This window comes from Oncorhynchus gorbuscha, unplaced genomic scaffold (genome assembly GCF_021184085.1).
Source record: "Oncorhynchus gorbuscha isolate QuinsamMale2020 ecotype Even-year unplaced genomic scaffold, OgorEven_v1.0 Un_scaffold_1221, whole genome shotgun sequence".
In the NCBI taxonomy this organism is placed as follows: Eukaryota; Metazoa; Chordata; class Actinopteri; order Salmoniformes; family Salmonidae; genus Oncorhynchus; species Oncorhynchus gorbuscha.
The window spans coordinates 50,081-65,195 of NW_025746063.1; the positions used below are offsets into that span (position 1 = coordinate 50,081).

Consider the following 15,115-nt stretch of genomic DNA (forward strand, 5'->3'; position numbering starts at 1 on the left):
CCATGAAGTCACTTTATACGGTACTGCCTGACAGGGCTAGTGTTACTGGGGTAACCCCAACCCTAATCTCCTCTGTTAGGTAACGTTTACTTTCTCCTGCTACTCACGTTGTGAAGTGCTGCGGCTCCTAAAAGTGATTCAACGCAGCAGCAGCCATCACACACTCCCTCTAGCCCTTAACTACAAACTGGGGGTCTGTTGACTGAGAACACACTCCCTCTAGCCCTTAACTACAAACTGGGGGTCTGTTGACTGAGAACACACTCCCTCTAGCCCTTAACTACAAACTGGGGGTCTGTTGACTGAGAACACACTCCCTCTAGCCCTTAACTACAAACTGGGGGTCTGTTGACTGAGAACACACTCCCTCTAGCCCTTAATGCCCCAGGTCTGTTGACTGAGAACACACTCCCTCTAGCCCTTAATGCCCCAGGTCTGTTGACTGAGAACACACTCCCTCTAGCCCTTAATGCCCCAGGTCTGTTGACTGAGAACACACTCCCTCTAGCCCTTAACTACAAACTGGGGGTCTGTTGACTGAGAACACACTCCCTCTAGCCCTTAATGCCCCAGGTCTGTTGACTGAGAACACACTCCCTCTAGCCCTTAATGCCCCAGGTCTGTTGACTGAGAACACACTCCCTCTAGCCCTTAATGCCCCAGGTCTGTTGACTGAGAACACACTCCCTCTAGCCCTTAGTCCCCCAGGTCTGTTGACTGAGAACACACTCCCTCTAGCCCTTAATGCCCCAGGTCTGTTGACTGAGAACACACTCCCTCTAGCCCTTAATGCCCCAGGTCTGTTGACTGAGAACACACTCCCTCTAGCCCTTAGTCCCCCAGGTCTGTTGACTGAGAACACACTCCCTCTAGCCCTTAATGCCCCAGGTCTGTTGACTGAGAACACACTCCCTCTAGCCCTTAATGCCCCAGGTCTGTTGACTGAGAACACACTCCCTCTAGCCCTTAATGCCCCAGGTCTGTTGACTGAGAACACACTCCCTCTAGCCCTTAGTCCCCCAGGTCTGTTGACTGAGAACACACTCCCTTAATCCCCGAGGTCTGTTGACTGAGAACACACTCCCTTAATCCCTGAGGTCTGTTGATTGAGAACACACTCCCTTAGTCCCCCAGGTTGCAAGATCATATCCCCAAGCTGACAAGGTAAAAATCTGTCGTTCTGCCCCTGATATTTATTTAGACCAGAGGAAAGAGTCCCTCCTCATGGCCCTCCAACACCATCTGGTCTCCCATTCAGGGACCGACCAGGACCGACCCTGCTTAGCTTCAGAGGCCAGAGTCCCTCCTACTGTCCCCCCAACATCACTTCCAGCAGCATCTGGTCTCCCGTCCAGGGACCGACCAGGACCGACCCTGCTTAGCTTCAGAGACCAGAGTCCCTCCTACTGTCCCTCCAACACCACTTCCAGCAGCATCTGGTCTCCCATCCAGGGACCGACCAGGACCGACCCTGCTTAGCTTCAGAGGACCGCCAGCAGTGGTATGCAGGGTGATATACTGCTGTCTTGTCCCTCACTAACTCCCAGAATATTGTCCTCTCTGTGTGTTGATTCAGCTGCTGGACCTGTTCATGGTGTGGGACTGGTCTACGTACCTGGCTGACTACGGACAGCCCACCTCCAAGTACCTTCGGGTCAACCCCTCCACTGCACTAGCACTTTTGGAAAAGTGAGTACTGCCGATTCTACTGTCTCTACTCAATGTGGTCAGTTTGTAGTTCTACTGTCTCAATGTGGTCAGTTTGTAGTTCTACTGTCTCTACTCAATGTGGTCAGTTTGTAGTTCTACTGTCTCAATGTGGTCAGTTTGTAGTTCTACTGTCTCTACTCAATGTGGTCAGTTTGTAGTTCTACTGTCTCTACTCAATGTTTAGTCAGTGTGTAGTTCTACTGTCTCTACTCAATGTGGTCAGTTTGTAGTTCTACTGTCTCTACTCAATGTGGTCAGTTTGTAGTTCTACTGTCTCTACTCAATGTGGTCATTTTGTAGTTCTACTGTCTCTACTCAATGTGTAGTCAGTTTGTAGTTCTACTGTCTCAATGTGTAGTCAGTTTGTAGTTCTACTGTCTCTACTCAATGTAGTCAGTGTGTAGTTCTACTGTCTCAATGTGTAGTCAGTTTGTAGTTCTACTGTCTCAATGTGTAGTCAGTGTGTAGTTCTACTGTCTCAATGTGTAGTCAGTGTGTAGTTCTACTGTCTCAATGTGTAGTCAGTTTGTAGTTCTACTGTCTCAGTGTGTAGTCAGTGTGTAGTTCTACTGTCTCTACTCAATGTGTAGTCAGTTTGTAGTTCTACTGTCTCTACTCAATGTGTAGTCAGTGTGTAGTTCTACTGTCTCAATGTGTAGTCAGTTTGTAGTTCTACTGTCTCTACTCAATGTAGTCAGTGTGTAGTTCTACTGTCTCAATGTGTAGTCAGTTTGTAGTTCTACTGTCTCAATGTGTAGTCAGTGTGTAGTTCTACTGTCTCAATGTGTAGTCAGTGTGTAGTTCTACTGTCTCAATGTGTAGTCAGTTTGTAGTTCTACTGTCTCAGTGTGTAGTCAGTGTGTAGTTCTACTGTCTCTACTCAATGTGTAGTCAGTGTGTAGTTCTACTGTCTCAATGTGTAGTCAGTTTGTAGTTCTACTGTCTCAATGTGTAGTCAGTGTGTAGTTCTACTGTCTCTACTCAATGTGTAGTCAGTTTGTAGTTCTACTGTCTCTACTCAATGTGTAGTCAGTGTGTAGTTCTACTGTCTCAATGTGTAGTCAGTTTGTAGTTCTACTGTCTCTACTCAATGTAGTCAGTGTGTAGTTCTACTGTCTCAATGTGTAGTCAGTTTGTAGTTCTACTGTCTCAATGTGTAGTCAGTGTGTAGTTCTACTGTCTCAATGTGTAGTCAGTGTGTAGTTCTACTGTCTCAATGTGTAGTCAGTTTGTAGTTCTACTGTCTCAGTGTGTAGTCAGTGTGTAGTTCTACTGTCTCTACTCAATGTGTAGTCAGTGTGTAGTTCTACTGTCTCAATGTGTAGTCAGTTTGTAGTTCTACTGTCTCTACTCAATGTAGTCAGTGTGTAGTTCTACTGTCTCAATGTGTAGTCAGTTTGTAGTTCTACTGTCTCAATGTGTAGTCAGTGTGTAGTTCTACTGTCTCAATGTGTAGTCAGTGTGTAGTTCTACTGTCTCAATGTGTAGTCAGTTTGTAGTTCTACTGTCTCAGTGTGTAGTCAGTGTGTAGTTCTACTGTCTCTACTCAATGTGTAGTCAGTGTGTAGTTCTACTGTCTCAATGTGTAGTCAGTTTGTAATTCTACTGTCTCAATGTGTAGTCAGTGTGTAGTTCTACTGTCTCAATGTGTAGTCAGTTTGTAGTTCTACTGTCTCTACTCAATGTAGTCAGTGTGTAGTTCTACTGTCTCAATGTGTAGTCATTTTGTAGTTCTACTGTCTCAATGTGTAGTCAGTGTGTAGTTCTACTGTCTCAATGTGTAGTTAGTGTGTAGTTCTACTGTCTCAATGTGTAGTCAGTTTGTAGTTCTACTGTCTCAGTGTGTAGTCAGTGTGTAGTTCTACTGTCTCTACTCAATGTGTAGTCAGTGTGTAGTTCTACTGTCTCAATGTGTAGTCAGTTTGTAGTTCTACTGTCTCTACTCAATGTGTAGTCAGTTTGTAGTTCTACTGTCTCAGTGTGTAGTCAGTTTGTAGTTCTACTGTCTCAATGTGTAGTCAGTGTGTAGTTCTACTGTCTCAATGTGTAGTCAGTTTGTAGTTCTACTGTCTCAGTGTGTAGTCAGTGTGTAGTTCTACTGTCTCAATGTGTAGTCAGTTTGTAGTTCTACTGTCTCAATGTGTAGTCAGTGTGTAGTTCTACTGTCTCAATGTGTAGTCAGTTTGTAGTTCTACTGTCTCAGTGTGTAGTCAGTTTGTAGTTCTACTGTCTCAATGTGTAGTCAGTGTGTAGTTCTACTGTCTCTACTCAATGTGTAGTCAGTTTGTAGTTCTACTGTCTCAATGTGTAGTCAGTGTGTAGTTCTACTGTCTCTACTCAATGTGTAGTCAGTGTGTAGTTCTACTGTCTCTACTCAATATGTAGTCAGTTTGTAGTTACATTACATTTACATTTAAGTCATTTAGCAGACGCTCTTATCCAGAGCGACTTACAAATTGGTGCATTCACCTTATGACATCCAGTGGAACAGTCACTTTACAATAGTGCATCTAAATCTTAAAGGAGGGGGGGGTGAGAGGGATTACTTATCCTATCCTAGGTATTCCTTAAAGAGGTGGGGTTTCAGGTGTCTCCGGAAGGTGGTGATTGACTCCGCTGTCCTAGTTCTACTGTCTCAATGTGTAGTCAGTGTGTAGTTCTACTGTCTCTACTCAATGTGTAGTCAGTGTGTAGTTCTACTGTCTCAATGTGTAGTCAGTGTGTAGTTCTACTGTCTCTACTCAATGTGTAGTCAGTTTGTAGTTCTACTGTCTCAATGTGTAGTCAGTGTGTAGTTCTACTGTCTCAATGTGTAGTCAGTTTGTAGTTCTACTGTCTCAATGTGTAGTCAGTGTGTAGTTCTACTGTCTCAATGTGTAGTCAGTGTGTAGTTCTACTGTCTCAATGTGTAGTCAGTGTGTAGTTCTACTGTCTCAATGTGTAGTCAGTGTGTAGTTCTACTGTCTCAATGTGTAGTCAGTGTGTAGTTCTACTGTCTCTACTCAATGTGTAGTCAGTGTGTAGTTCTACTGTCTCAATGTGTAGTCAGTTTGTAGTTCTACTGTCTCAATGTGTAGTCAGTTTGTAGTTCTACTGTCTCAGTGTGTAGTCAGTTTGTAGTTCTACTGTCTCAATGTGTAGTCAGTTTGTAGTTCTACTGTCTCAATGTGTAGTCAGTGTGTAGTTCTACTGTCTCAATGTGTAGTCAGTGTGTAGTTCTACTGTCTTAATGTGTAGTCAGTGTGTAGTTCTACTGTCTCAATGTGTAGTCAGTTTGTAGTTCTACTGTCTCAATGTGTAGTCAGTCTGTAGTTCTACTGTCTCTACTCAATGTGTAGTCAGTGTGTAGTTCTACTGTCTCTACTCAATGTGTAGTCAGTGTGTAGTTCTACTGTCTCTACTCAATGTGTAGTCAGTGTGTAGTTCTACTGTCTCAATGTGTAGTCAGTGTGTAGTTCTACTGTCTCAATGTGTAGTCAGTGCGTAGTTCTACTGTCTCTACTCAATGTGTAGTCAGTTTGTAGTTCTACTGTCTCAATGTGTAGTCAGTGTGTAGTTCTACTGTCTCTACTCAATGTGTAGTCAGTGTGTAGTTCTACTGTCTCTACTCAATGTGTAGTCAGTTTGTAGTTCTACTGTCTCAATGTGTAGTCAGTTTGTAGTTCTACTGTCTCAATGTGTAGTCAGTTTGTAGTTCTACTGTCTCAATGTGTAGTCAGTGTGTAGTTCTACTGTCTCTACTCAATGTGTAGTCAGTTTGTAGTTCTACTGTCTCAATGTGTAGTCAGTTTGTAGTTCTACTGTCTCAATGTGTAGTCGGTGTGTAGTTCTACTGTCTCAATGTGTAGTCAGTTTGTAGTTCTACTGTCTCAATGTGTAGTCAGTGTGTAGTTCTACTGTCTCAATGTGTAGTCAGTTTGTAGTTCTACTGTCTCAATGTGTAGTCAGTTTGTAGTTCTACTGTCTCAATGTGTAGTCAGTGTGTAGTTCTACTGTCTCAATGTGTAGTCAGTTTGTAGTTCTACTGTCTCAATGTGTAGTCAGTGTGTAGTTCTACTGTCTCAATGTGTAGTCAGTTTGTAGTTCTACTGTCTCAATGTGTAGTCAGTGTGTAGTTCTACTGTCTCTACTCAATGTGTAGTCAGTTTGTAGTTCTACTGTCTCAATGTGTAGTCAGTTTGTTGTTCTACTGTCTCAATGTGTAGTCAGTTTGTAGTTCTACTGTCTCTACTCAATGTGTAGTCAGTTTGTAGTTTTTATGTTATTCTAACCCTACTAGACCTCTTAGTCTGTATCTGTAATCTACATATCTACATATTCACTACTAGACCTCTTAGTCTGTATCTGCTATCTACATATTCACTACTAGACCTCTTAGTCTGTATCTGTTATCTACATATTCACTACTAGACCTCTTAGTCTGTATCTGCTATCTACATATTCACTTTCTTTTTCTCTTGTCTACTTGATCTTTGATCCTCTACCATGCAGAGTCTACAGGGGGTATGTTACACATTTTGACTTATTTGTTTCTTCCCATAGTCTGGTGTCCATTGAAAGTAATTAACACCGTATGGGTTAGGGTCATTAACACCGTATGGGTTAGGGTCATTAACACCGTATGGGTTAGGGTCATTAACACCGTATGGGTTAGGGTCATTAACACCGTATGGGTTAGGGTCATTAACACCGTATGGGTTAAGGGTCATTAACACCGTATGGGTCAAGGGTCATTAACACCGTATGGGTCAGGGTCATTAACACCGTATGGGTCAAGGGTCATTTACACCGTATGGGTCAAGGGTCATTTACACCGTATGGGTCAGGGTCATTTACACCGTATGGGTTAGGGTCATTAACACCGTATGGGTTAGGGTCATTAACACCGTATGGGTTAGGGTCATTAACACCGTATGGGTTAGGGTCATTAACACCGTATGGGTTAAGGGTCATTAACACCGTATGGGTCAAGGGTCATTAACACCGTATGGGTTAGGGTCATTAACACCGTATGGGTCAAGGGTCATTTACACCGTATGGGTCAAGGGTCATTTACACCGTGTGGGTTAGGGTCATTAACACCGTATGGGTTAGGGTCATTAACACCGTATGGGTTAGGGTCATTAACACCGTATGGGTTAGGGTCATTAACACCGTATGGGTTAGGGTCATTAACACCGTATGGGTTAGGGTCATTAACACCGTATGGGTTAGGGTCATTAACACCGTATGGGTTAGGGTCATTAACACCGTATGGGTTAGGGTCATTAACACCGTATGGGTTAGGGTCATTAACACCGTATGGGTTAGGGTCATTAACACCGTATGGGTTAGGGTCATTTACACCGTATGGGTTAGGGTCATTAACACCGTATGGGTTAGGGTCATTAACACCGTATGGGTTAGGGTCATTAACACCGTATGGGTTAGGGTCATTAACACCGTATGGGTTAGGGTCATTAACACCGTATGGGTTAGGGTCATTAACACCGTATGGGTTAGGGTCATTAACACCGTATGGGTTAGGGTCATTAACACCGTATGGGTTAGGGTCATTAACACCGTATGGGTTAAGGGTCATTAACACCGTATGGGTTAGGGTCATTAACACCGTATGGGTTAGGGTCATTAACACCGTATGGGTTAAGGGTCATTTACACCGTATGGGTTAGGGTCATTAACACCGTATGGGTTAGGGTCATTAACACCGTATGGGTTAGGGTCATTAACACCGTATGGGTTAGGGTCATTAACACCGTATGGGTTAGGGTCATTAACACCGTATGGGTTAGGGTCATTTACACCGTATGGGTTAGGGTCATTAACACCGTGTGGGTTAGGGTCATTAACACCGTATGGGTTAGGGTCATTAACACCGTATGGGTTAGGGTCATTAACACCGTATGGGTTAAGGGTCATTTACACCGTATGGGTTAAGGGTCATTTACACCGTATGGGTTAGGGTCATTAACACCGTATGGGTTAGGGTCATTAACACCGTATGGGTTAGGGTCATTTACACCGTATGGGTTAGGGTCATTAACACCGTATGGGTTAGGGTCATTAACACCGTATGGGTTAGGGTCATTAACACCGTATGGGTTAAGGGTCATTAACACCGTATGGGTTAGGGTCATTAACACCGTATGGGTTAGGGTCATTAACACCGTATGGGTTAGGGTCATTAACACCGTATGGGTTAGGGTCATTTACACCGTATGGGTTAGGGTCATTAACACCGTATGGGTTAAGGGTCATTAACACCGTATGGGTTAGGGTCATTAACACCGTATGGGTTAGGGTCATTAACACCGTATGGGTTAGGGTCATTAACACCGTGTGGGTTAGGGTCATTAACACCGTATGGGTTAGGGTCATTAACACCGTATGGGTTAGGGTCATTTACACCGTGTGGGTCAAGGGTCATTTACACCGTATGGGTTAGGGTCATTAACACCGTATGGGTTAGGGTCATTAACACCGTATGGGTTAGGGTCATTAACACCGTATGGGTTAGGGTCATTAACACCATGGGTTAGGGTCATTAACACCGTATGGGTTAGGGTCATTAACACCGTATGGGTTAGGGTCATTTACACCGAGTATGGGTTAAGGGTCATTAACACCGTATGGGTTAGGGTCATTTACACCGAGTGGGTTAGGGTCATTAACACCGTATGGGTTAGGGTCATTAACACCGTATGGGTTAGGGTCATTAACACCGTATGGGTTAGGGTCATTTACACCGTATGGGTTAGGGTCATTTACACCGAGTGGGTTAAGGGTCATTTACACCGTATGGGTTAGGGTCATTAACACCGTATGGGTTAAGGGTCATTAACACCGTATGGGTTAGGGTCATTAACACCGTATGGGTTAGGGTCATTAACACCGTATGGGTTAGGGTCATTAACACCGTATGGGTTAGGGTCATTTACACCGAGTGGGTTAAGGGTCATTAACACCGTATGGGTTAGGGTCATTTACACCGAGTGGGTTAGGGTCATTAACACCGTATGGGTTAGGGTCATTAACACCGTATGGGTTAGGGTCATTAACACCGTATGGGTTAGGGTCATTAACACCGTATGGGTTAGGGTCATTTACACCGTAGTGGGTTAGGGTCATTTACACCGTATGGGTTAGGGTCATTTACACCGTATGGGTTAGGGTCATTAACACCGTATGGGTTAGGGTCATTAACACCGTATGGGTTAGGGTCATTAACACCGTATGGGTTAGGGTCATTAACACCGTATGGGTTAGGGTCATTAACACCGTATGGGTTAGGGTCATTAACACCGTATGGGTTAGGGTCATTAACACCGTATGGGTTAGGGTCATTTACACCGAGTGGGTTCAGGGTCATTAACACCGTATGGGTTAGGGTCATTTCACCGAGTGGGTTAAGGGTCATCATTTACACCGTATGGGTTAGGGTCATTAACACCGTATGGGTTAGGGTCATTAACACCGTATGGGTTAGGGTCATTAACACCGTATGGGTTAGGGTCATTAACACCGTATGGGTTAGGGTCATTTACACCGTATGGGTTAAGGGTCATTTACACCGTATGGGTTCAGGGTCATTTATCAAATCAAATAAGTCTCTATTCTTTAAGTGGGCAATAAGACAAAACCCTGCAGCTCCTCCATCCAACAGTCTGTGGTTTGATGTTTCTCCTGATGTTCCCCCCCCTCCCTCTCCCTCCCTCCCTCTCTCCCTCCCTCCCCCTCCCTCTTCCCCTCTCTTCCTCTCTCTTCCCTCCCTCTTCCTCTCTCTTCCTTCTCTCTTCCCCTCTCTTCCCCCTCCCTCTCTCTCTTCCCCTCTCTTCCCCCTCCCCTCTCTCTCTTCCCCTCTCTTCCTCTCTCTTCCCCCTCCCTCTTCCCTCCCTCCCTTCCCCTCTCTTCCCCTCCCTCCCTCCCTTCCTCTCTCCCCCCTCCCTCCCTCTCTTCCCCTCTTTCTTCCCCTCCTCCCTTCCCCCCTCTCTTCCCCCTCTTCCCCCTCCCTACCACTCTTCCCTCTCGTCCCCTCTTCCCCCTCCATCTCTCTCTCTCTCTCCTCCAGAATGAAGGACACCAGTAAGAAGAACAACATATTTTCTCAGTTCAGGAAGAATGACCGAGACAAACAGAAGCTGATTGAGACGGTGGTGAAACAGCTGAGGAGCCTGGTCTATGGGATGTCTCAACACTCCTAGAACACACACACAGATGGACACACAGACAGACAGAGACACACACACACAGATGGACACACAGACAGACAGAGACACACACACAGATGGACACACAGACAGAGACACACACACAGACCAACCAGCCATCACCTTTCAGTTTCACCAGATTCCATGCATAGTGTAAATAAAGAGAAGACACACACACAGACACACACACGAGACATCAAGCTAAAACAGTTTCTCTGTCAGGACTGAGAAAAAGAGTGAAATGTTTGAAATGTATTTTTGAAAGCCTCAGAATACTATGTTTTGTATATAGTGAGAGTGCAGTGATTTGTGTCACCACAGTGATGTAAGGAATGTAAAGATGGCATCTCAGATGAAGACTGGACAGGAAACTGATGTTCACTGGGTGAAGTGGCCCAGATAGGGGATTGAGCCATGAAGTATAGGCTCCAATCCCCCGAGCCCTATCCGCCCTGCTCTAAAGTAGTGCACTATATAGGGAATAGGGCCCTGGTCTAAAGTAGTGCACTATATAGGGAATAGGGCCCTGGTCTAAAGTAGTGCCCTATATAGGGAATAGGGCCCTGTTCTAAAGTAGTGCACTATATAGGGAATAGGGCCCTGTTCTAAAGTAGTGCACTATATAGGGAATAGGGCCCTGTTCTAAAGTAGTGCCCTATATAGGGAATAGGGTGTGATTTGGGACACGTCCTGGAAGATCTCTACATCGCTCCATAATGCAGTACTGGGTGGAGTTAGTTTCTACTGTAAATATATTGGAGAATATTTAACACTACAGAGAATCACGCTGGTTGGGTCACAAATGTCCTCCTATTTCCACAGGGCTCTGGTCAATGGCAGGGATTCACTCTCTCCCTGTCTCTGTCAGTCATTCAGCTCTCTCCCTGTCTCTGGCAGGGATTCACTCTCTCCCTGTCTCTGGCAGGGATTCACTCTCTCCCTGTCTCTGGCAGGGATTCACTCTCTCCCTGTCTCTGGCAGGGATTCACTCTCTCCCTGTCTCTGGCAGGGATTCACTCTCTCCCTGTCTCTGGCAGGGATTCACTCTCTCCCTGTCTCTTCCTGTCTCTGGCAGGGATTCACTCTCTTCCTGTCTCTGGCAGGGATTCACTCTCTCCCTGTCTCTGGCAGGGATTCACTCTCTCCCTGTCTCTGGCAGGGATTCACTCTCTCCCTGTCTCTGGCAGGGATTCACTCTCTGCCTGTCTCTGGCAGGGATTCACTCTCTCCCTGTCTCTGGCAGGGATTCACTCTCTCCCTGTCTCTTCCTGTCTCTGGCAGGGATTCACTCTCTCCCTGTCTCTGGCAGGGATTCACTCTCTCCCTGTCTCTGGCAGGGATTCACTCTCTCCCTGTCTCTGGCAGGGATTCACTCTCTCCCTGTCTCTGGCAGGGATTCACTCTCTCCCTGTCTCTGGCCCTGTCTCTCCCTGTCTCTCAGGGATTCCTGTCTCTCCCTGTCTCTGGCAGTCATTCAGCTCTCTCCCTGTCTCTCCCTGTCTCTGTCAGTCATTCAGCTCTCCCTGTCTCTCCCTGTCTCTCCCTGTCATTCAGCTCTCTCCCTGTCTCTCCCTGTCTCTGTCAGTCATTCAGCTCTCTCTGTCTCTCCCTGTCTCTGCCAGTCATTCAGCTCTCTCCCTGTCTCTGCCAGGCATTCAGCTCTCTCCCTGTCTCTGCCAGGGATTCACTCTCTCCCTGTCTCTGCCAGTCATTCAGCTCTCTCCCTGTCTCTCCCTGTCTCTGTCAGTCATTCAGCTCTCTCCCTGTCTCTCCCTGTCATTCAGCTCTCTCCCTGTCTCTCCCTGTCTCTGTCAGTCATTCAGCTCTCTCCCTGTCTCTCCCTGTCTCTGCCAGTCATTCAGCTCTCTCCCTGTCTCTGCCAGGGATTCACTCTCTCCCTGTCTCTGCCAGGCATTCAGCTCTCTCCCTGTCTCTCCCTGTCTCTGCCAGTCATTCAGCTCTCTCCCTGTCTCTCCCTGTCTCTGTCAGTCATTCAGCTCTCTCCCTGTCTCTGTCAGTCATTCAGCTCTCTCCCTGTCTCTCCCTGTCTCTGCCAGTCATTCAGCTCTCTCCTGTCTCTCCCTGTCTCTGCCAGTCATTCAGCTCTCTCCCTGTCTCTGCCAGTCATTCAGCTCTCTCCCTGTCTCTCCCTGTCTCTCATTCAGTCATTCAGCTCTCTCTCTGTCTCTCCCTGTCTCTGCCAGTCATTCAGCTCTCTCCCTGTCTCTCCCTGTCTCTGTCAGTCATTCAGCTCTCTCCCTGTCTCTCCCTGTCTCTGCCAGTCATTCAGCTCTCTCCCTGTCTCTGCCAGGCATTCAGCTCTCTCCCTGTCTCTGCCAGGGATTCACTCTCTCCCTGTCTCTGCCAGTCATTCAGCTCTCTCCCTGTCTCTGCCAGGGATTCAGCTCTCTCCCTGTCTCTGCCAGGCATTCAGCTCTCTCCCTGTCTCTCCCTGTCTCTGCCAGTCATTCAGCTCTCTCCCTGTCTCTCCCTGTCTCTGTCAGTCATTCAGCTCTCTCCCTGTCTCTGTCAGTCATTCAGCTCTCTCCCTGTCTCTCCCTGTCTCTGCCAGTCATTCAGCTCTCTCTCTGTCTCTCCCTGTCTCTGCCAGGCATTCAGCTCTCTCCCTGTCTCTCCCTGTCTCTGTCAGTCATTCATCTCTCTCCCTGTCTCTGTCAGGCATTCAGCTTTCTCCCTGTCTCTCAAAATGACCTGCATGAACATGGTTCCGTTGTTTAAACCCAGTACAGGACAAGAGAGCTTTGTTAATTTACACTCAAAATATTATCTTTTGACAAGAAAGACACTCATAATCATGTTTTTTTTATTAGCTAAATCAATTTCTTGCATCCCAAATTCTAGTTGTTTTTGTTCCTCAGGTTAAATGAAAGCTTTTGGTTTTCAAATGCTTTAGATTCTACCGCTAAGACATTTCAAACAGCAATAATGATCTCATCCACCTGCAGGTTCTGCTTAAAGAACGACTTCTGTCTCACATCTGAAATCACATTTCATAGTTGGAGTTAAGGTTTTTAATCTGCTTTTTAACAGGCATTTTGCTCTGAATAGCTATTATTTCAGTTATCATTTTTGTTATTTTAATAGTTGCTTGTAAATGTCCTTGTACATACTGCATATTTTGTAAAGAAAGTAAGAATGCGGTTTAATTCTGTTACGAATAAAAGGAGTTTGTTGTTCTGAGATGCATCTCTTAAATCTAAAATATGTACAAATTTAATTAGTCTTTCAAATGAATTCAATTATAACTGCTATTAGTCAATACATCACCTGGTGAGAAATGTGATTTTTCTCCATTTTTGTTTTTGTTTCTAGTGTCAGAGTCAAAACAGAAATCCCTATTGAATAACCCGCTCAGCATTCCAAAGGGAAATGAACTGAGTGTTGGTAAGGTTGGAGGGCCGGGAAAGGGAAATGAACTGAGTGTTGGTAAGGTTGGAGGGCCGGGAAAGGGAAAATGAACTGAGTGTTGGTAAGGATGGAGGGCCGGGAAAGGGAAATGAACTGAGTGTTGGTAAGGATGGAGGGCCGGGAAAGGGAAATGAACTGAGTGTTGGTAAGGATGGAGGGCCGGGAAAGGGAAATGAACTGAGTGTTGGTAAGGATGGAGGGCCGGGAAAGGGAAATGAACTGAGTGTTGGTAAGGATGGAGGGGCGTGGCAGGAAAGAGAATACGCCCCCCTCTAACACAATTCTATTTGTTTTTATTTGTGTGAAGTAATAAAAATGTGTTGACTCAATCAGACGCAGACTGGTGTGTGTATATATATTAATATATCACGGCATTTTAAATTATAAGTCTTGACAGAAATGGTTGTGTTGTTGACATCACATGAAGTTGATAACATGAGATATTACTGATTTACGTCTTGTCTTTAAGGGAAGCTAGTAGCTATCTTATTTCTGTGAAACGAAAAAGCCGGGCCTAGAGGAGGAGGGCGCGATCACTGAAGATGGGAGGGATAACACCCTGTCCTCCGCCCAGCCAGGCAGACGAACGTACGCAGTCCTAGATCACTGGAGATGGGAGGGATAACACCGTCCTCCGCCCAGCCAGGCAGACGAACGTACGCAGTCCTAGATCACTGGAGATGGGAGGGATAACACCGTCCTCCGCCCAGCCAGGCAGACGAACGTACGCAGTCCTAGATCACTGGAGATGGGAGGGATAACACCGTCCTCCGCCCAGCCAGGCAGACGAACGTACGCAGTCCTAGATCACTGGAGATGGGAGGGATAACACCGTCCTCCGCCCAGCCAGGCAGACGAACGTACGCAGTCCTAGATCACTGGAGATGGGAGGGATAACACCGTCCTCCGCCCAGCCAGGCAGACGAACGTACGCAGTCCTAGATCACTGGAGATGGGAGGGATAACACCGTCCTCCACCCGGCCAGGCAGACGAACGTACGCAGTCCTAGATCACTGGAGATGGGAGGGATAACACCGTCCTCCGCCCGGCCAGGCAGACGAACGTACGCAGTCCTAGATCCCCCTGCAGAGTACAATTTATTTCATAGTTTGATATCTTCACTGTTATTCTACAATGTAGAAAATAGTTTAAAAAATAAAGAAAAACCCTTGAATAAGTAGGTGTGTCCAAACTTTTGACTAGTACTGAATATACAGGATGTAAAGTGTTATTTATAGAGCATTTATATACAGGATGTAAAGTGTTATTTATAGAGCATTTATATACAGGATGTAAAGTGTTATTTATAGAGCATTTATATACAGGATGTAAAGTGTTATTTATAGAGCATTTATATACAGGATGTAAAGTGTTATTTATAGAGCATTTATATACAGGATGTAAAGTGTTATTTATAGAGCATTTATATACAGGATGTAAAGTGTTATTTATAGAGCATTTATATACAGGATGTAAAGTGTTATTTATAGAGCATTTATATACAGGATGTAAAGTGTTATTTATAGAGCATTTATATACACAGGATGTAAAGTGTTATTTATAGAGCATTTATATACAGGATGTAAAGGGTTATTTATAGAGCATTTATATACAGGATGTAAAGGGTTATTTATAGAGCATTTATATACAGGATGTAAAGTGTTATTTATAGAGCATTTATATACAGGGTGTAAAGTGTTATTTATAGAGCATTTATATACAGGATGTAAACTGTTATTTATAGAGCATTTATATACAGGATGTAAAG

The 15,115-nt window shown here is 45.2% G+C and overlaps 1 protein-coding gene and 1 long non-coding RNA gene across 2 annotated transcripts in view; both read left to right on the top strand.

The window, feature by feature from the left end:
* LOC124021810 (exocyst complex component 6-like) overlaps nucleotides 1–10,859 on the top strand; it is a 57,390-nt gene extending 46,531 nt beyond the window's left edge. Inside the window, exons 8-10 of the mRNA XM_046336932.1 lie at nucleotides 1,577–1,689; nucleotides 6,202–6,213; nucleotides 9,779–10,859. Of these exons, the coding sequence (XP_046192888.1) occupies nucleotides 1,577–1,689; nucleotides 6,202–6,213; nucleotides 9,779–9,911 (258 nt within the window). The 3' untranslated portion in view covers nucleotides 9,912–10,859. The remainder of the gene's footprint in view (nucleotides 1–1,576; nucleotides 1,690–6,201; nucleotides 6,214–9,778) is intronic.
* A 1,637-nt stretch (nucleotides 10,860–12,496) lies between these two features.
* Nucleotides 12,497–13,675, top strand: LOC124021808. The gene is made up of 2 exons (XR_006836315.1): nucleotides 12,497–13,369; nucleotides 13,413–13,675. It is a non-coding gene; the product is annotated as an uncharacterized LOC124021808 (long non-coding RNA).
* The last annotated feature ends 1,440 nt before the right edge of the window (nucleotides 13,676–15,115 follow it).